At 33.6% G+C, this 23,213-nt stretch overlaps 1 protein-coding gene across 4 annotated transcripts in view; it reads left to right on the top strand.

The window, feature by feature from the left end:
• Positions 1 to 20,492, top strand: part of cib (thymosin beta cib) — a 38,281-nt gene extending 17,789 nt beyond the window's left edge. The window contains exons 2-6 of one of the 4 annotated variants that reach the window (XM_073076339.1): positions 15,449 to 15,603; positions 16,133 to 16,246; positions 17,232 to 17,345; positions 17,776 to 17,889; positions 19,527 to 20,492. In XM_073076339.1, the coding sequence (XP_072932440.1) occupies positions 15,459 to 15,603; positions 16,133 to 16,246; positions 17,232 to 17,345; positions 17,776 to 17,889; positions 19,527 to 19,666 (627 nt within the window). In that variant the 5' untranslated portion in view covers positions 15,449 to 15,458 and the 3' untranslated portion in view covers positions 19,667 to 20,492. The remainder of the gene's footprint in view (positions 1 to 15,448; positions 15,604 to 16,132; positions 16,247 to 17,231; positions 17,346 to 17,775; positions 17,890 to 19,526) is intronic. The other 3 variants (XM_073076340.1, XM_073076341.1, XM_073076342.1) reach the window with 3 other exon arrangements.
• The last annotated feature ends 2,721 nt before the right edge of the window (positions 20,493 to 23,213 follow it).

Here is a 23,213-nt window from a genome sequence, read left to right as displayed (position 1 = left end):
TTTTGTTATACTTCTATTTTTCTGTTAATTTTTAGTTCTTATGTCTTTTTGTTATTTTTTCTTGTTACGCCTTGTGTCTGTGTTATTTCGGTGTATCATTTTATTTCTTCCAACATGCTGGCGGGTAGGAGTTAAAGTCACTAGTTTATATATATATATATTTATACTTAGTTTATGTAATTTATATTCTTGGTTAAATACTGGTTTATATATTGAATTACCATAATATGCAATTTGATGATAGTAACGAGCACAATTTATCCTTCTCTTCAGCCACAGATGGATTGAGTAGTAATGACAGTTTTGAAAGTATTCCTCCTTTAAACGTAACTCTAGATTCCCATTTCTCAGATGTACTGAAAAATTTTAACATTGTCCATATAAATGCACAGAGCATTCCAGCACATTACCCCGACATGTTGTCATCATTCGATAGCACACATATTCATGCTATTCTTATTTCGGAATCGTGGCTTAAGCCATGTCTCCCTTCCACGGCTTATTCTCTTCCTGGATTTCACCTAATTCGCAACGATCGCACTGCTCGGGGCGGTGGGGGAGTTGCAATCTATCTTCGTTCCCATATCCCCTTTTCGATTATAAGTATATCACCGCAGGACATTTCTGGGAACGAATCTGAACATCTCTTTCTGGAAGTTCATCTCTCTAATGCAAAACTACTTCTTGGCGTTTTTTACAGCCCGTCTCTTACCGTCGATTACTTTTCCTGCCTAGACAAACTGCTTGAAGATCATTGTCCACTTTTTGACCATACAATTATTATGGGTGATTTTAATACTTGTCTACTCAAGCAGGATGTCAGATCACACAAACTACAGTCCGTAGTTAATGCGGCTAATCTTAATATATTGCCACTAAGTGCAACACACTTTTTTCCAAATTGTGACCCATCTCTGCTCGATTTAATTATCGTATCATCACTGGATCATGTTGCAAAATATGGCCAGTGTGCTGCTGAAGGTTTTTCATATCACGACCTTCTCTATATGTCTTACAAAATTCGTCCTCCTAAAGCTAAGTCAAAGATTCTCCTTCAGCGTAATTTCAGTGGAATGGATGTTGCAAAGCTTCGACATGATGCTGCTAATATTGATTGGGGAGTCATTGAGAGTGTAAGCACTGTTGACGAACAGGTGGCACTCTTTAACTCCTTGCTAGTACAACTTTATGACTTGCACGCCCCTGTTCGCCCAGTTCGCATACGACATCCACCAGCTCCTTGGCTCACAGACGACTTGAGGGCTTTAATAAATAAGAAAAATTCTGCCAAGTCGAGGTACAAGATAGATTCCAGCAGAAGTAATCTTGAGCGGTACAAATCCGCAAGAAATCGGTGCAATATGATGTGTAGAGATCTACAACGACGCCATATCCATAAGTCTGTTCAAAATGAAGACCCTAGTAGGGTCTGGAAATTTTTAAAAACTTTAGGAATTGGGAAATCACCAAAAAACTCTCTCACACACAATCTCGACCTAAACGATTTAAATCGTCACTTTTCCGCCACGTCTTCCATTGATAGCGAAACAAAAGCAAAAACTTTAAATCAACTGTCACATTTTCCCAATCCAACTTCTCCTTTATTTTCGTTTAGTCAATTTTCGGATCGTGATGTCGAGAAGGCAATACTCTCCATACCATCAAATGCGGTCGGCAGTGATTGCATTAGCCGGAAAATGATCATTCCTCTCCTTGACATACTTCTCCCTTCCATTACGTCCATTCTAAATAATTCCGTCCGTAAAAACTCCTTCCCTTCGACCTGGAAAGATGCCCATGTCATCCCTTTACCCAAAAAGTCCAATCCCTCCGACCTTGGCGATTTTAGACCCATATCTATACTTCCTTTCCTATCTAAAGTCCTTGAGCGCCTTATCCATCAACAGCTTAGCTCTTTTCTCTCCGCTAATGCTCTACTTAATCCTGTACAATCCGGTTTCCGTCCAGGTCATAGCACGGCTACTGCATTGCTAAAAATCACTGATGACATACGCATGGGGATGGAAAATCAACAGCTGACAGTGTTGACGCTGTTAGATTTCAGCAATGCGTTCAACGCTGTTGATTTCGATATCCTCTTGGGGGTCTTGCGTTCTCTCTACATATCTCCGACGGCTATTGACTGGTTTCATAGTTACTTGTACGGACGCCGGCAGCGGGTTCAAATTGATGACAAATTTTCCTACTGGTTGAATACTGTCGCCGGTGTACCACAAGGTGGCGTGTTGTCTCCTCTCCTATTTACTATTTTCATAAATTCTATTAGTCTTCATCTCACTTCTCTCTACCATCTATATGCAGATGATTTGCAAATCTACAATCATGCGTGCCTAAACAACTTACCCAACGCCATCAAGATTGCTAATGCTGATCTAGATTGCATCTCGACCTGGAGCAAAGCCTTTGGCTTAAAATTGAATGCTACTAAGTCTCAGGCAATCATTATAGGGAGTTCGCGACTGACCTCTAGGATTGATTGGCACAACTTACCACCAATTGTATTGGATGATGTGCATATTCCTTATAGTAATAAGGTAAAGAATCTGGGTATCTACATGGACCAACACCTTTCATGGATACCTCAGATCTCAGAGGTCAGTAGGAAACTCTTTGCTGCAGTGAGCTCACTACGAAGACTAAAAAATGTTTTACCCATTCCAACTAAAATTACGCTTGCACAGTCTCTCTTGCTACCAATACTTGACTATGCTGATGTGTGTTATCCGGACATTACCGAGGAGCAATTAAATAAGCTTGAGCGTCTCCAAAACTTATGTATACGGTTTATATTTGGCCTAAGAAAGTATGACCATGTTTCAGAATATCGTGCTAAGCTCAAGTGGCTCCCAATTCGCCTTCGCCGGAATGCTCACATTCTATCTCTTCTCTATTGCTTACTATTTAATCCAACTGCCCCTCCTTACCTTAAACAACGCTTCCAGTTTCTCCACTTGTCCCATGACCGTTCCCTTCGCTCCTCAGAAAATCTTGCGCTCTATACTCCCTCTCACTCAACTTCCTTTTACAAAAAATCCTTCACTGTATCCGCTATCCGTCTTTGGAACTCCCTCCCTGTTTCTATTCGTTACTCCCAATCCTTATACTCCTTCAAAAATCTTGTCAAATCCCATTACCTTAAACTCTAACTGTTTTTCCTTCCTAAATTTGTGCTCTTGCTTTCAATCTTTTTAAACTGTGTTATCTTTGTTTTTAATTTTAATCTATAGTTTCTTCCCCTTTCGTTTATTATTTGTTTATAATTATATATAAATATCTATATTAAGTATGTTTATTATTTTATTATGGTAATCTTAAATTTACACTTGATTTTATGTATTAAGTAGTATTTACAATAACATTTATTTGCACCCTACCTATTCTTTTAATTCATCCCCTCTTTAACTCCTCACCCTAAGGTTGCCTGGAAGAAATCGCTGTGTTAGCGATAAGGCCGCCTTTTGTATCGTCCTAAATTGTATGTTTTTATTTTTGTTTACTATATTGGGTACAATAAAGAATATTATTATTATTATTATTATAAAAGGATAGGTACCTACTATAGTGGAATAATTTGTAAATAATAGATATCTTACAACACAGTTATAGATTTCTATTAATATGGTTATATACTTTTAGCTTCTAAGCCTTTTTCAGAATCTCCAAAACTTTATTTATATTTTCTTGTGTGTTTACTAAACTAGACGCTACAATAAGTAGGTATATCTATTTCATGCGCTAAAATTGTACACTTAATCTAATTGTTGTAATAATATGAGATTGTTTTACGCGTAGGTTGATTGCGTAGGCTTGAGATTTACTGGAACAATAAAGTTAGAACTGTTTCGGTTTATTTTCAATGTCAGTGTCTCAGTGTCAGAATATGCTTAAAATCTATTTTTAGAGAGAGATTTGTATTAAAAAAATAACCCTAATATTGTCTCTTTAGAATTAACTACAACCAGATCTACAGGACTCAAGTGTATATTACGCCACAAACATACTATTGTTACTTTTTTTTTGGGTTGATAATAGTTGTCTATGGTTTGTAAATTGTAATTATTTTCTAATTTCGAATAATCGTTCTCATTTGTTATTATTATTATTAATCTAAGTAGGTATATAAATATATTGTCCCAACAAGAAATAGGAGTGATAATTATGTACAAATTGTTCAATAATCCGATGAAAATAATATTCTTGGTCTCCAATACAAGTTCCTCGCCTTCCAAAATTATTTTTTCCCGGACATGCCGCTCCCTGCAAACAGAAATGTCAGTTGCAATAAGTACTTTAACTTCCGAATTTTTAAGGTTGCCGGGAACCCTAACAAATTATTCTAAAGGGCTCTTCCGTCTTGCCATCTGCCCGCTTCAAGCCAGACGTCCTAGACTGCCAGACTTCTTACAAATCGAAAGTTTTAGAATGTCTGGAAATATTTCGTGTAACAAGTGGTACTCTACCTTGCATAGAACTAGAATTTTACGATAATAGTATACGATGGTATGGGTAAAGCTATAAGAAGTTTTTAAACTTTTAACAATAGTTTTACTTTTGTCCGCTTGCATAATTTTATAACTCATTACAGATTAAGTCTCGCGAATTGAGTGGATTTCATTGAACTTCTTTTGAACTGCTAATTAATGCAATTTAACAAATACCATCACTGTAATTTATTGTATATTCATTATTTTCTACCCTAAATATGTTGAATAAGTAGTGTATCATCGTCATCAACCCTTTACTCTCCCACTTCTGGGCACTGGGAAAAGAAGTAGGCCATAGTTCACGATGGCCAAGTGCGAATTGGCAGACTAAGAAATAGTGTATAGTGTAATGTTTTTACTCATAACAACGCTATACGGTGCTTTATATCTTTCCCTATCTTCATTTTAGCAAATTCGTGTAAAAAGTAATATTTTTATTACCCAGACTGCCATTAGCCTCATCCCCAGAAACATTAAGGTAGCAGTAATTTTCATCGCTTATTCTCTATCTAAAGTGGGCAGTTTCAATGACAAATTGTTATTTTTGGCCTAAAGAGAAAGTAATATTATTTGGATCGTCTTCATAACGTTGATAAATCACTCCGGGGAATATAACGTGATCTCCATGACCTTATTTTTTGCAAACAAGTCAGTTGATTAAGCATTCATGAGAAAATATTGCTTTTATATTGAGCCCAGACAATAGGCATGAAATTTTGATATATACATATTTTGTTGGTATCTATCTTATGTAGGTAAGAAATGCTCATAGGAAATATTAGAAAAACATTGTTGTCTCATTGTCTCAATATAACTTAACAAAACTGCCAAAATATTGATTTTCGGACGTACCTATGGTATTGAAGTAAGTTTTATCATATTATTATCATTCTATAGATACTTCACAGATAAAAATGTGTTTTTTGGTCATTGCAAACTGCTATCGGCTTAACTGTTCAGTTAGCTATCGACATATTACCTACACTTTATTTCCTGTTAGCCTGATAAAGTTAAACGTGAAAATCGAACTGTATAACACCTGTAGGTGCTAACGATACTTCAATTTATGGATAGATCTATTAAAATATACTTCGACTCTGTGTACAACCATCTGCTCATCAAAACATCTGACATAGGCTTCTATCGACCATCAGTTACTTGTGTTTTGTACGTAAAACACCTTATTTTTTGCAGACGTCGTATGTCTCTAGTCTCCGAGTCAATATTTCATACAAAATGGAGGTCACTTATGCAATTCCACGCAACCCGATTCCCAGCCGCCTGTACCCTTACATGGAGTACGTGCGAGTTGGTCTCACTCACCTTGTGTGCCATACGTAGGACAGTACCTACGTCCTAGCTAGCTGGCCTAGTACTAAGCAAGGCTGTTCTAAACAGATGTCGCAGGATTCAGGAATGCGCGGTATTATTAGATTCAAGGCCGGGTCATCGTGTGCAGCGCTCTCTTCAAACGCGAGTTTGTGGTGGAGCTTAAGAATATTAAGTGTATTGACAATATGTGCTTGACTATCAAAAATATTCCATGTTTAAAGTTGTAGGTATTTTTTTAAGTTATTTATATGTACGGGAATTACAAAATGCTATAACCTTCTACTTTGGTACTTCTTCTTCTCATTATCAATATTATTTATCTATCACGTTTGAAGACAAAGTGAGAGGAAGAAACATTCTATCTTCTGTTACTTCTGCGACAGACTGGAGTTTTTGTCTGTAGTTATCATACAAAATAGAAACTATGAAGCACTCATGTCTGCGTAAAAAAACCTTTAATATTCTGCTATATTTCCACGCAACTCGTAAAGTTTCAATAGGGGAAGGGTAGACCTGCTACAAATATAAATTGGAAAGGGTTGTGTTCATTTTTCACCCCTTCAAAGCTTTTCACGCATGACTTTGAAAGTAATCAAGTATTTAATTGTCAAAAGTCGACGTCACGATCTTTTTTCAAGTGATTTTCAACTAGATTGTTTTTTTAAACATTTGAAAACATAATTAAAGTAACATAAAATATATTTGAGCAAAATAAGTTCATGTTTTCTTATTTTAGTAATTAATAATAATTATCCACCGTAAGGAAGTAACGGCGCCTGAAAGAACATCATAATTAGAACACAATAATTACTAGAAAAACTTACTGAAATATCTGAAGCATATCGTTTTTGTTCAGAAAATTCAAAGTTGTAAACCGGTATCCACATAGTTAAATGCCAGTTTTGTTGTTGACTAGAAATAGGGAAGGAATAGGTACCATCAAAATGTTATTGCAACTTTTTCAAAAACCCTTTCCGAAACAAAAATATGTAGGGAGACAGAGTTTTCCGAGGCGCTCTAGCTTATTCCTCAGGGGTAGCGGCGCATCTGTGGCCGACCTCAGGTAGTAATATCTAATCCTACCTGGGGTTGATTACAGATGTCCATGGGCGGCAGTAGCCACTTACCATCAGGTGGACTGCATGCTCGTCTGCTACTCCTATATTATAAAAAAATGTGTCCAATACAAAAAATAAATTATCGATACTTATACATAAAACAAATAATGTTAATGTAATTAAACATTCAGTACACATTTAAAAAATAATTAACAATATCTCTAAACCTACCTAAAAGCAATTATTTAAAAGCATGTTACAAGTCGTTAATCAAATACGCATTATTCGTTAATTAACTGCAATTAGGTTTACATATGACTGTTAAATACACAATGTGTCACGAACGTTGATAACTCGTAGGAAATATTATTAGCAAAAAAACATTCGTGTGTGCCAGTCACAAATTAAAAACAGATCGTTTGATATCGGATTAATTCGATTATTTCAGGTAATAAGTATAATTCAAACCGGGTATTCCGCATTTACGATCGCAGGTAAAGCATAAAAACCGCGTAAATTAATTATCTACAAATTGAACGTTAATACCAATCGATTAGTTTTTATGTATTTTTTGTTCAAAAGACAAAGTAATCGAGCAAGTTGTCAACCTTTTTTTACTAAACAGTGGTAGCAAACGAACATGCAGTGTGTCTAAAGGTAATTAGTTATATATTACATTTTTATCAACTTCAGATACAATTAGAGTGCTACCCAAGGACGAGTTGCTATCCCTAAGTGCTAAGTTGGATCGCCTCGTGAGTCGGTCTCCTTACCACGTCATTGAACTTAACACTGCTATTGAAGCGAAAATAGGTGTGGCCTTACGAGTTAGTATTCTACCACCTTTAAGAATGTAAGTCGGTCACAAATGTGTTTACTTACAAACAACGTGTAATTATAATGTTATGTCGCTTCTGGCAGACAAATGCCGGTAATGAATAGATGTTTAATCAGCAAAACGGTACGTGTCGAGGCCGGTGATCTGCTTACGGTGAAATTTTAATAACTTTAACTTTCTACGGTGGCGGGACTGCCGAGGGCTGTCGCCGCGTTTGACCCTGGCCTTCGATGCTTGAACTAGATTCATATTATGGATTTTAGGTCACTGTTTATCTTGGATACGCAATAGTTTATGTAATTGCAAAGTCCGAAAAAATATTTTTAGTTTATTGAAACGAAGTACTTACGCTTCTTTCCCTTATATTTTAAACCAAAACCCTTCGATCACAAATAAGAACTAGATACACAATCCCATACAAAAATGAACTTCAAAAGTGGCGTCAAACGTGTTTATAAAATTCTAAGCGACAGAATCTAAAATTAATGCAAAATCAACCTTATCACTATTATTTAAAGGTGTTAAAAACTGCTTACCAAAAGCAATAAATTTTTACGACATAAGCTAGCTGTCATAAGCTATCACTTTGACAGGTTAAAGAGCACCCAAATGTCTATTTGGGTGCTCTTTTGCAAAAAAAAATGTCTATTTGGGTGCTCTTTTCGTCGCCCCGTTTTTTTGTCGCTGATTGTGTATCTAGTTCTTATTAGTGATCGAAGCCAAAACCCAAATTGCTATATTGTTGTGGTATAGTATACAAATAGCTGTGCCGTGTCACAATAGTCGAATACAAACGTTTCTAGTATATAGTCTGGTACTATTTTTATTTATTAGTCCCATATTTCGAAGTTGCCAGCCCTGGCTTCGCGAGGCGAGGTTTGGTTGGTGACTCACCGGTTCAGTGTACGCTCCCCTCAGCCGACGCCATTACATGGCGAGCCGAGAACATCGATCCAGAAAAAATCGCGAATTTATTGTTACTTTTTACACACCATCGGCTGATATGCGTTTATCAAGATTACGGATTATCTTTTCGTATTGCACGTTTTGCAAAAAAATATAAATCACTGATAAGATCTCCAAATGAGTGTTCAAACCAATGTGTTAAAATATTCAATATCTCTTGTATTTCTCTAATACTCTAATACTACTAATTCTCTAATACAAGAGATATTCAATATCTCTTGTATTTTAGTTGTGTTATTATATTCGATAATTGTAACAAAGAATTCAGCAAATAATATAATATTTTTTTTGCGGAAAATATGTCGACTATTGCAATATTATAACTATATATAGTTAAATTCAGAGGGTAAGTAGGTAACTTAAGTTTATACCTACGTAATAATATATATGGAAATGCATTTCTTTCTAGAGATTGGCGACTCAACAATGTCTTGTCTTACATTAAGTATAATTAACTAACTAACAACAGTATAAAGAGTGCTTTATTTGATCATATCAAGGAGCCAGTGTTGCCACTGCGGCGGACAGTTTTACGACCATATGGCGCGCTTGTTGATATTTTTTCATTACATGATTTTTTCAACCAGTCTTAAGCGCTTGCGTTCTCGTTCGTTTCTTTACCATAAAAGGGTATGGAAAGGAGCCATGACATGACACGTACCGTTAAACGTTGTTGAATTAATCTACAATGGCCCGTTGATTTTATTTAGGCACAACAGATGGTGGCCATTGTGACAAAATTGCTTTCGTACTGTTGTATTGTCAGGCTGTATAAAATATCGTTTTGGTTTTGGGTTATTGAGATATTTGTTAGTCAAGAATTGTTAAAATATCTCACCGTACACTGTATAAATATGGTTGCACAAACTTAAACAACTGATGATATAAAATAAAATAGAACCACATCGCTTGAGATTTATTATTTATTTGAAACAGAATAATTTAATTACTATTAAGTATGTATGCAAGGTGTTGTATCTCCAAATCTCCATTAATCATATTTATTTTCAATAACAGAAACTAAAAAAAAGATTTTATGTATGAAAAATGTAAAACACAAGTTACATATATATGCATTATGATAGTAATTATATTTTATAGCATTACGTTTATAACTAACTTTTTGTTTAATTGACCCTGAACTGCTTAAATTATAAAGTGAGGTAAGTATTACGTCATTTGTCGATGTTTATGACTAAGGATTTCCGAAATATCAAGTCCACTTCGGAATGACGAATACACATTCTTTATTTGTGCTTACCATTTAATTTAATCGTCAGACCATTTTATTTCTCTTAAGCTTAATGTATTAAAATGGTTCCATTTAAATACAGAGAAAAAAATTGAGCAATAAAATGAAACAAGAAATGAGCAAAAAATGCTTTTGAATATTACATTAAAACTGTTTTAGTTCATTTTTCTTATTGAAGTAGGATATTGCATGTTACAGCTTTATTATTGGTTCCGCAAAAACTATTCGGAAAATTGGAAAGTGTGAACGGTTTTTATGAAATCGCAACACGCCAATGGTTTTTCAAACTCTGATCGATATGCGATGAATTTAACCAATTAATTACATTCGCTTGCTTCGTTATATAATAGGGAGTTAAGCGCTTCATTGGTTGTTATTGTTGCAAGATTTTCTTTAGCAGCACAAAACTGTTAGACCAATATAAATTATTTAGATGTGTCAAAGAGGCATTTATGAATCATAATGATATGATTCGCTTCTGAGATACTTTCAGGTATTTAAGATAATTAGGTTCCGTTCCACTTGTCTCCACCTCCAATTTTAATTGAGAACATAATCTGCACAGAGTAGCCAGCAGACCACGACGCTAGTGCGGTAGTAACGAGATACTCTCGCGCCAACCGCGAAACTAATATAATCGTAAGACCTAATTCATAGAAATAGAATATCGAGATAGTCGTAGGTTTTATCTCCAGTAAAGAGCAAGTGTTAGGAGATCGAAATTATATAAGAGTCAGACTAGGGGCAGTCCAAAACTGTAGAGAACTTCTGGGACTGGAAACTGGAATTTAGCACTTACTGCTAAACATATTCCACGAGCATAAAGATTTTAATTTCTATGTAATAATACTAAAATAAACAGTAGACTCGGGCTGTATGGAGTTTTTATGGTACATAAAGTAACTTTTGTTGGTTACATAAAATATAGCTGTTTTCTAATGAGTTCCAGCGTTGTTGACTGAAATAAAATGAAAATCCAAATATATCTCAAATTATTTGGCTTCCAGACGGTTGACTTCATCGAAGGTCGTCTATTTAAGGGCGATATGTTCGTAATTCCAATTTCCAGTAGGTACTGTACATGTACGTATGTTTTCAAACGACATCTTATTCGACGTGTATGTGTGAATAAGTACTATTTGATTTATTAAAAAAAAAACGAGCAAACAAAAGCATCAAGTCATTTTAAAAAACCAGTTGAGATAACCATGTGAATAGATGTTGTTAATAAAACAATAATTCGTAGTTTTTAGCAGTTTTAATGTTACGAAATAAGACGAGTATTACATAATAATTGCATTTAGCATTGGCGATGTTTCATGACAAACAGGTTGCACGCATAGCCAACACCCTCGAAACTCGTTATGCGGGCTTCTTCTTATCGCAACAAGTATAATGACATACATGCATTCAGCATATATGAGCTGAGATACGTAACAAAAATGTGGAATACTTTTACATAAGATAAATTGCAGATATAAATAGCAACATAATTTTTCATTATAATAAGGTCAACTGACAGACTTTTGCAAAATATTTCAGATAACATAAACATTATTATATCAATTTTATTTATGGTGTCAGCATGAATCATCTCGTGTATGTCAATACGATACTGCGTATCATCATCGATTTCTCCTGAGCATCCTTGCTATAAAATTAAACACACGCTGGCACATACTGTCAATTAATTTGATTCATGTACTTTTAAATTGAGTAATGTGATTTTAGCGTCTTGTTTCTGATAACAGCACAATTTATAGCAGTTGCGTTCAAACGGATGTCGTTTATAATTTTAAATGCGACAAAACTGTCAGAGGAATCAACGCAAGAATGCGCTGTATCTTATGAATGCTGTTGAGATTGTCTTTTGAAATAATACGTCGCATTTAATCGATTTTCACAATCCAAAGAATTTTGCGGTTAAAATTATTTTTTGACATAATTAGAGTATTTTAAATTCTTGAGATGATTTTTAACATTCTACTCTTCTTAATTTTATACAGCAGGTATTACATTTATTATAGTATTATTGCGATGTATTTATTTTAAATTTCGATTATGATTAAATACTAATTATTGAAGCTGAATATTGATTAAATAAGCTTGAATTATAAATAAAATAAGTAACAAACCGAAAACCTTAAATAATTATTAAACGAGGAGAAGTAACAATGAATAATCATGTCCCCACAGTGACTATTGTTTAGTCTCCACAAAATGGCAAGAGAAAAAGCAGTGGGCTGAAAAGGTTGATTACTTTTAAAACTAAATCCACCCCGGCTGCCACATCCACCGAACAAAAGATTGTTTGCCTCCCCACAGGATGTATTCCGATTTAGTATACATACATAGTACGCTGCCGACAACAATGTCCGTCGAATTTCGTATGCTGCGCATGTTTGCGCTAACCGTCTGCGATTGTGCTCAGGCTCGCCGTAGCCGCTATTACTATTATAAAAACTACTTTTTCGCCTAGCAACTTAAAATATTTTTGGACAAATGTACAATGCGTTAATTGTACGTTTTCAACGAAACAAATGTTGGCTTTAGTAAGTTCAACTTTCATTACATTACATTGTTTTTCTCATTGTGTTGTTGTTAAAAGAATAAGTGTTACTTAATATTTATACAGATAAAAAAACCGTAATTTGTCGTGGATGCAGTGCCATGTACTCTCGTTTTGGGTAAATAAACCTATTTATACTTTAATCGGCGCATAAGTCAATAAGTAATTAGTAATTCTTTTGTGGGTCAATGTATACGTTTTTATAATAAACTGCCCATCAAAATCAGAAATTTGTCAATTAATAAATTTAAAGTTATTATCAAAAGCAAACTTAGTCGTAAAGCTTATTATAAAATTTCTGATTATATTAATGATAAAACAGCTTGGGACTGATCAATAACATAATTATTAGTTAATTAAGAAAATGTCAAAGTGTAGCGTATCTTGCTGAACAAACTTCTTTTTTTTTTAGATAAATGTAAAGCAAGATACTGGAGCTAATGCTTTATTAATTATATGTAAAAATAATGGCATTTAAAAAAAAATTAAAAAGAGAATAATTATTTTTAAAATTAAAAAAGACAAACCCACTGAGTTTCTTACCGGATCTTCTCAGTAGAGGTCGCGTTCCGATCCGGTAGTAGTTTAAGAAAATATTGTAACTGACAATTTGTAAGTGCCGTCGTTGGCCTATACAAAATAAATATATTTCATTTCATTTCATTTCATTTCAATCCACTACTAAAATTCTTCCATTTCAGTTGAGTCAATAATATTGTAATACGGAATAATAATAGTGTTTTATCAAATATAAAAATTCCTTACACTTTAATCATATCCGACGTTTTACATATAACAATATCGATAATCTGCGTCACGACTTCACTATGAATTATTCATTGATACAAATACACACCTGGATTGGATTTTATTCATTTCAAATTCTCATTTGTTTGCTGATAAATTCGAATTTATTGATTCTATTAAATTATTACTCTGTAAAAAATTTAAATTATAAATTAAATGTTGCTATATTTTATTTAAATTTAAACCTACGATTTCTATTATTCGTTATTTAAAAATTGGTGTGATAATCAAAAGTTTCAATTACCTTGTTGTCGCTGTCATTTTGTTTTTGTAATGAAAGATTATTCGGTATTTTCTGTGGTACAGACTTCAGAGCACTTATAGATATTTTGAAATGTACATGGACGCCAGTGACGGCTTAACAACAGTAGGTACTACCGTTTGATGCTTCTGTAATATAGAATTCTTAGTAAATAGCTTCTATTGGCGTAAACAAACGACAGCCTATACTTTTACAGGTCACGTAACGTTTGCCTGTTTGCATTTTAGTATGGAGTGTGACTCAGGCGTGGCGCTGGTGACTCGAATACAGTTATAGTTTTGTAAAACAATGATGTTGTGTTAAATGTTTTACTTAAGTACAATATAGTGAATACGCGCCAGAGAGGCGATTTAATTAAAGTTATAAGTTTTCTAAGACATTAACAACCTCGTAAAAAATGTAAATATTATTTTGTAAATTATATTTATTATGTTTAAAGCCTTATTATACTTTTACATTTGATATAAACGTTATAAATTTTTCTTCGTATTTGATGAGTGTACCAATTGGAGTTAAGTACATATCTGATTTCTCGGTTGACATATTTCGGGAAATTCATAAGCATAAGACTCATTTAAATCCACGAGCTCATGAAGCTTAACGAAATAGAAGTTTTGTTGTAACAATCCCCAAACGTAGATAAGTATCGATTGTAGGCAATTTAATGTGTTTACACATTAGCCGATGTCTCATCGGAAATGATGAGTCAACCATTTCTTTGTACGAAAGCCACAGATTACACATCACTAGGGACATGCCATTGCCCGCTCGCGTGCTTATCTGTATTTGTTCCTCGTAATTGCTACTTATAGTCCTTGTTCGAAACAATAAAATTATTGCTTAGCTGGTTTTCCTTTTTCAACATTTTTATGTTTAGAAACCATGTCTACGACATTGTTAATACGAGAAAGGATTGAAAGTATTATATTAAATAAGGAAGTACTTATATTAAAAAAATCGTATAAAATCATTTTATTGCATAATTTATTAATGTCTTGTCTGTATCGTTTCATTGCACATAATTTCATAGTCATGTAATAAAAAACATGTCGCCTGCCGCCTATTAATTAGAATTATAGCTTTATCTTTTATATATTTTCTCGGTCTTGCTCTTGACCATTAAATATTAAAGAACGACTGTTATAAAACTCTATATAACGATGTCAGCATCACTTGACTTAAATGATGATTCATTTTAATTTTATTTCATTTATAAACCAAGAGACTAATGCTGCATTTTTCGATAGAAACTACTTAGACCTAATTTTTTTAATAGAAAAAAAACGTTGAGTTCCTTTCGCTATAATCGGGGAAATGTTTTTAATTCTGGCAACGTTCCAAGCGAGGCGTCAGGCTCGACGTAAGAGGCATTTCACACGAGAGCCCTCTACTGAAGGTATCTTCAGGGACAATCACGCTGATAAACCGCGTTTCTCAGCTATTTTCATGAATTTTTAATCAAAGAATAGCCACTATAAGATCCTTTTAATACGGTAGCTGTTTTTTTGCTGAAAACTTTTGTTTAATGATAATTATGGGGAGAAATGGATATACATATTTCCCTATATAATTTTTATTGTACCTACTTAATCAGATTATTATCAGTGTAAGTTACGTATAGATCTAAAATGACACGAGCAGGTATGAAGATACTCTACAATCCACTTGAATTCCATTAATAAAACTTTGAGGGCTTACCTTTTCGATGTAACATGACCGAGGACAATAATTAGTTTTCCTTTATTATTTTTAACTTATTCATACTCATTCAAGGAAAATATTTTGTGCCCTGTATAAATAACACTATTTTTATTCTCTGGTTAAATATCATTCTTAAATTGAAACATGTTTAATTTCAGAACCCCAAAAATGGCCTGCTCCGTCAGCGACACCCCTGCCCTGAAGGACCTGCCCAAGGTGGCCACCGACCTCAAGAGCCAGCTCGAGGGCTTCAACACCAGCTGCCTCCGCGATGTGGACACCAATGAGAAGATCGTGCTGCCATCTGCTGAAGGTATACTGAACTCTAGATATTTTGTCCATATATAGATAAATACATACTTTACATACATATCGGTGGTCTTTGTGTCAACTTTAGTAATTTATTTGTTTTGGACACAAAATATTCAAAAATAGTACCTATTGGTGTCAGACATATAGGCGTTGATCAGAAAAAATAAAATATAAACTAGACAGTACGTACATAAATGCCAAACAGTATAAAATTAGAGCATTAATTCAAAACTTATAAATTTGTTGAAATTCGTAGTATTAATTAAAATAAATGATAATATGCCAACATTGTTTGCAGGACCTCCTTTCATTTACTGACAATTGTCTGAATCACTTGTTATGGAAAATTACCGTTAGTATACACAAATACGTATATAAATGTAACTTGTCTACTTCTGGTAATATATCTAACTTACTTACATTATGTTTGATACGTAATATAAAAGTTTGTACAATTCTCTATTTTTTAAATTTATACCTACAAAATGATTGGCGTATTACGTGAAATACTATATTGGTTTTTACAACAGATGTAGCACAAGAAAAGCGACACACAGCACTCCTACAGGGCGTAGAGCAATTCCCAATTTCTTCCTTAAGGAAGACGGATACCGTTGAAAAAATCGTGCTGCCTAACGCACTAGGTATTTGTGGGTGGCAAAACGCGATACTAATCGTTTTACAACCATCAAATCTAACACTCATTACCATAGTCCAAATAGGGCGAACTCCCAAGAATATGGGAGAATTCACAATGTTTTTCTGTCGTCCTTGTGCGATTGTGGGCTGTTCTCAAGACAAGTGCTCCCCAGTCCTCGTTTGCTATTCTAAGTGTGGCTTATGGCGGCGTCATTTGACCTGTAGAGTTTACGACCATTGTATATAAGTTTACCTGCTGCTAAACTGTGGTGTTTTAACGGTAGATTAAGACTATCATGACAGCATTGTTGCTCAAAAAATCATGAGCGAATGTCCAAATTTAAGTTATTTATTACTGACCTTATATAGTGTGTTGGTTATAGACCTGGTCGATTGTTTGCTAATTCTGCAGCATAAAATAATGCGAAAAATAATTTAAAAATAATGTATTGCGTTGCAAATCACTGAATGGTTGCTTAACGTTGTCTTGTTTGGACTTACCGACGTGATATTAATCGATAAACTAACTAAGTACTTTCGTGATGTTGAACTAATTGTGTTTTTAAAACAGTAACTGGCATGTGTATTGTGAAAATGGTTATTTGTACTGGAAACACGATATTGGTTGTTAATGTTTTATTTCGTGTCTGATTCTCACCCACAATAGAAGTGTTACATCCCATCAATTGATACGAAAAAATCAGTAAATGGATTAACCTACTTAACTATTAAAGTATATTTCAAATAATATGTTTAAAATGTATATTTTATTATTAGAAATATTTAAAAACAATTATTTTATAACACAGTATAAAATGCACATGTTTTAATTACATTTGTCGGATTAAAATTATTTACCTACTTTATTCATTTCAACCGTATAAGGGTATAATTATTGTCATGTAAAATTATAATAATAACGTGATTCCAGGAAATTGGAACACACTGTAAACAAAATGGCTAATAGAACAATTTTAAAACGTTTTACAGATGTTGCCACTGAAAAAACTCAAAAGTCCCTGTTCGATGGCATTGAGAAATTCGATGCTACCAGGCTGAAGCACACAGAGACGCAGGAAAAGAACCCGCTTCCTGACAAAGATGGTATGATATTTTAGTGATTATACCTATTGCACCACGTGCATGGGCTTTTTTCTCGAATATTATATATTATTTTGCCTTTTAAACTTTTAGTTGAACATCAAAATGTTTAATGAGCGTGCGATTAACATGCCTATCCTGTTTTGTATCCACTTGCGGTTTCGACACGCTTTTCCTTATATATACTTGAATTACGTTTGACACTCAGCATGTAAATTTTAAAATGTATTACGACGCCTTCTATGTAACATTTTGCGGAGTAATTGCTTCTAATTTCTAAACATAAAATCACTGATTTGTCTGATCAACAGTAACTGTTAAAACTATGTCGATATCTTTCATAGAGGGCGTCGATATTAGCTTTACTTTGAATGCATAAAGCTTGTTATAACTATTTATATTATTTTGCCGTGCACGATTTGCTTGAAACCAGTTGTGGCGGCCGAGAAAGCACATCAGAACCTTTTGGACGGCGTGGAACAGTTTGACAAGACCCAGATGAAGCACACCACCACAGAGGAAAAGAACCCCTTGCCACCTATCGAAGGTTTTTGTTTTATGCTTTGTTTTCTGCCTTTAATGCGTTTCCTGCATTATACTTGCATTTTAGTTTCATTATCTTATCTCTTGTTTAATTTTAAGCTGAACTCAGTAATAAAGGAACCGGTAATGCAAGCAAATTACTTCCTTTGTAACAAAAACGTAGGCACTACCGTGTCATGACAATTCGTCATCCTTAATTACAAGTCAAGGACACGAGAAAAAGACATGAATATAGGAGTACGTTACATTAGATATAGTATAAAGTACCCTCTTTAGGACCATTATTTCCTGTACTCGGTAAATAGGTTACTTACATGAAATTGAAGCATTTGCATTATACAGTATAATAATTGTAATAGGGTTTCTTTTAGGAAGCTGCACCTTTTAATTTTCTGGAGTTAATTGTGGTAGAGACTTTTACATCAATAATGATTTGTTAATCCGTAAAACTAAAGAAATCTTGAACTTTTCTTGTGATGCGCTATAGTTGTGGATGGGAAGCGCTTTTATAACATGATTTTAATAGTATTAATAAGCGTGGTAAAAGCTGCATTGCTTTTAATTTACGGTAATTTTACACAATGATTCTACAATGACGTGTATTTTATATGAAGATATATTTAACTACACACTTACCTTACCTAAGTACATGGGATAAGGTAATTACTGCGTAAAGCTTTGTATTCGCGACGTTACGCGTTAACCAACACATCTGCAGTTTTAATTAATTTCTTACAATTTTATTAGTATTCTGTTATCAATCTCCGGACCAAATGCGTCCTAACCATACAAGGACCGAAGATGTTCTAGTAAAGATCGAGTAGGCACGTAGATGTGGACTTATATGGCTTGTGTAGTCATGAATAAGTCTTTATTGCGTTTAACAAAGCTCTTCTGTTTTCAAAGGCGCATTATCTGTAGTAATGATGAGTAAACCGACGTAATTCGTCCATATTGATTCGTGCGAGTAGTAATTACAGTAGAAACTAAAGATGATACTACCTTTGACGACCCGCGTAGCGGAGCGGCCACCATACCGGTTTGACGCGCAAAGGGTCCCGGGTTCGATCCCCGGCCAGACAGATATCTAAATGATGTTCTGATTCTGGGTCTGGGTGTTTGTGTATTTGTCTATGTGTGTGTCCATGGCACCTACGACACAGGGAATCCTAGTGTGGGGCTGTGAGTGTAGAAAGCGTTTATTTACAGCGTTTTATTTCGCTCGTGACTTTTTAAGTTAATAAAATTTGCTGTACTGCAATAGCTATTTAAAATATTAATGTCGTCTATTATATGTCCGATTTTTTTTTTCTATTTAACCATGAAAACAGATACGAATCCTTCGCTCATTTTTAAGGAATTATTTATCACTAGTTTTAAGAGTAAAGTAAAGAGTAAAAGTAATAAGATTAAAGGAAAATTGAATATCTCAAAATAAATATTTTCAAACGTATAAGAAGTATATCAACCACCACCTAGAATAACTTGGGGAGTATGAATGTTATACTCCACATTCTAGTAAAACACAAGTGCCCAAGAATGGAACAAAAATTGGGCAGACATTTCCATAATGCATTTGAAATTAATCAGTTTTGTCTGACAATTGTTCGAAATTCCTAATCATTTTTTTCTTTCCATCAGCCATCAAAGCGGAGAAGGAAAAGAACCAGTTCTTGAACGGCATCGAGAACTTCGACCCCACTAAGCTGAAGCACACTGAGACCTGCGAGAAGAACCCGCTCCCTACCAAGGACATTATCGAGCAGGAGAAAACGGCTTAAACACCCATACTTCTCTACCGCATATATTATAATCGCTAGTATCGCTGTATTAGACTCATAATTTTAAGTACTAGCCAGTTCGCGAAGCCCGCTGCCTTAACCATAAAATCGGGAGGTGATATTCGCATGGCAACACTTAGTGCCGTCATTACACTTTAAATTTAGAACGCATCAACGGTCGTCGCGAACTGACTTATAGATATAGGAACCAAATTTTCTATGTCACTTTTAACAGTATATATCTGATAAGTGTATTTTACGAGCATTTTCATTAATTTATATTCGATACGAATGAGTAAATGATAAGATTGAGTACTGATTTTCTTTTAAGGTGGGAACACACTGCACTCCAGTATTTGTTACTTTTTTTCGGTATTCGCTTTGTGCTTGTGTTCTCTATATTTTAAGGGAAATAGTTATATTTTTAAGTGTTCATCCTTGATTTTCGCACATCGGCTGCGATGACTCTGGTCAAATTAGGAGTGTAGTTACCAAGTTTTAATTTGGATATCGAAATTATTTCCTTGATATATTATTTCATCGTATTAATAACGTAGGCGTAGTAGAACGTGAACGAACAGTAGATTGATATTTAAATGCTCAACTGTGTATGGGAAAGCTAAGATAATTTTTTTAAGATAAATTTTTTTTCTGGTGATGATGTGAACAATAATTTTTATACTACCGTATTTCATAATAATATTGTATACTGATGAATAATTTTCCAATTTTATAATACGCTAATAACGATGCCAATAAACCATTTTTATCGGAATTTTGTATGTTTTACAGACGGTGCTTTTTATAAATATAGAATGAAAAAATATGTTTTATTTAATTGTCAGCATTCACAAATTCACATTACACATTAATTGTCCTAAAACACACACTTACATACTTTATAATTGAAACTTCTGCCATAAAATCATGAATGAATTATGTAATTAACTATCCAAGTACCTGTTTGAAGTTCAGAGGCTGCATGGTTGTATGTTTGTTTTGTGCAACTAATTATACTTATGAAAAATCGTACATGCAAATTGGCATGGTAGATGTCGATGGAGGAATTTAAAAATTAAGTGGTAAGGGAGACATACTTTTCCGAGACGATCAGGCTTAATCCTCAGGGGTAGCGACAAATCTGTGGCTGACCTCAGGTAGGAATATCTAACCCTCTGGGGTTGATTACAGATGTCCGTCTCGCCTACGCGATTGACATCCACATTAGGTGGACTGCATGCTCGTCTGCTACTCCTATATTATATTTAAATATTAAGTAAATATAATTATGAATTAGGGCGAAATACAGACCTCAAGCTTTGTTCAGGTGTATTCTATTAAACAGTATTATCATGAAATAGCTTAATTGATAATATTCAAATTATAAAAAAATCACATTTTTTTCAAATCGCATTTTTCTATATAGTATAGTAAGTAGTAGTATTTTTCTGGAAGTGTTTCTATAAGTATACATTGAGCGTATAATTGACTAAAATAATAATATTATTAGCTATTTCAACTCTACACACTTTACTGTCTACAACTGCTGTTGATATTATTTCTTACTCCTTTGTAGCTAGAGTAGTAGCACGATTTTGAGAGATTTTGAATTGGAAAAATTATTGCGTGGACATTTTTTCAACAGATCCCCTATAATATATGAAAAACCAATGTTCTTTCTTACTTTCTATATTATAGATTTCGTTGTTTGAAAATGAATCAGCATGGCGCTGTTAGCCGTATTTTAGATGGCAATACAGATGACGCAATAAGACAAAACAGTTTTGTCTGATACCTTTAGAACTTATAACGTTAAATGAAACATATTTAATATTAAAAAAAATATATTATGATGATTTCCTTATTTTTAATACAGAATAACTTTCATTTATGATTTATCAGAGGATTTTTAAAATATCTATCATTGACTTATTGTTTTATATTGATTGCCATAAAGAAATAATGATTATTATTAATTTCCCCTAATCCTTTTTATTTATAATGTTTAAAACCAATTATATTAAATAAAAAAATATATAAATAATATATAAATTTAAATTGTATATTAATACTAACATAAAAGTAAAGGTTAGGACACACCAATGTATGAATATTTACTATAGTTGTCACAATTTAATAGGCCCATTTTGACACATGCCATCGCTACGGCACTAAGCATGTGATATACAAATCGATAACCAAAGAAACCGAATTTTACGACAAATCGATTACAACTCCATATCGTATTGTATAGAATACTTAATATTTGTTAATAGAATATTTCTTTAATATCTTTCTAAATCATCTAAAGATTTGATAAAAAGGAGAAAAGGTAATCAAATATTTCATAACTTAAAGATTTAATCATTTTTATAAGATTAAATAAAGCGTTGCTCGTACTATAGTAACCAGTATTTCTTTTTTCATTTTATCATTCACTAAGGAACAAAGTCTGGATTATTTTATTGTTATCATGAAAATGGGACAAATAAAAAATTATTGGTAATTCTAAGTTTCGATTATTTAAAAGTTAATCGATTATGGTTTCTTCCGAATGGTTTGAAACCGCAAGCTGTAGCCGGACCTGCCGGACTGATATAACATTGCAACGACGCCCTACGATACTTTTCGGTTTATGATAAATTGGTTTTTGGACACCTATGAACTGAATTTAAATGTGTAATACAATTAATAAATTTTATTAATTAGTTCTGTTTACAAATTATTGCATTATTGTATATTTAGAAGTATTTGACTTCCCAATTACGTGTTGTCGTTCACACAAAGTTAGTTCATAACTTTAATAACATTAGGATGGCAGGTGTCAAAATGGGCCTATTAAATTGTGACGACTATAATAGGGAATATGCACATTTTTATTTTATTATTTTAAACCACTTATCACATCGTTTTAACATAGTAAAAAATATAAACAATTTTATTAGTGTTTGAAATATTTTTTTAAAAATTATTTAAAGTATCAATAAAATTTGACACATTTGAACGCCGCCATTTTACGCGCTCTTTGAATGACGTCACGTAGCGTGATTTGTATTAATATTAATCATAACTGTATGCACATAAAGGTATTATTAAACGTTTTCAGGTTTCATCGCTATTTACATCATGGGAAAGGCTAAATAACCACTTTATAAATATTTCCTAGAGTTATTGTGCAAAACCAGTACTATAAATACATTATATAGTGTTTTTTCTTTTGCAAAAGATGCGAAAATACGAAAAATGTGGTGCAAGATTATAGGAAACAGATATAGTATCTCCAAAATCGAATTAACATTTGTATTTACTGTAACAAACAATAATTTTACGTAAATGATTTTAAAATATTGCATTGATCATCTACTTCGTTAGGTACTTATCGACTTCTACAACAAACACTATCATTTGAACCACACAAAATGCATTATAATCTATTATAATATTATAAAGATAGGTGAAGATAGGTGATAGGTTGAAGGTGGTAGAACCCTTTGTGGTTCGACTCCGGAGGCACCACCGCCACACCTATTTCTACCTAATAACAGCA

This window comes from Epargyreus clarus, unplaced genomic scaffold (assembly GCF_041222505.1).
Source record: "Epargyreus clarus isolate Ecla_fem2 unplaced genomic scaffold, WU_Ecla_fem_2.2 ptg000009l, whole genome shotgun sequence".
NCBI classification, from domain to species: Eukaryota; Metazoa; Arthropoda; class Insecta; order Lepidoptera; family Hesperiidae; genus Epargyreus; species Epargyreus clarus.
Note: the sequence above shows the minus strand (reverse complement) of the source record. Positions and strands in the feature narration are given on the sequence as shown.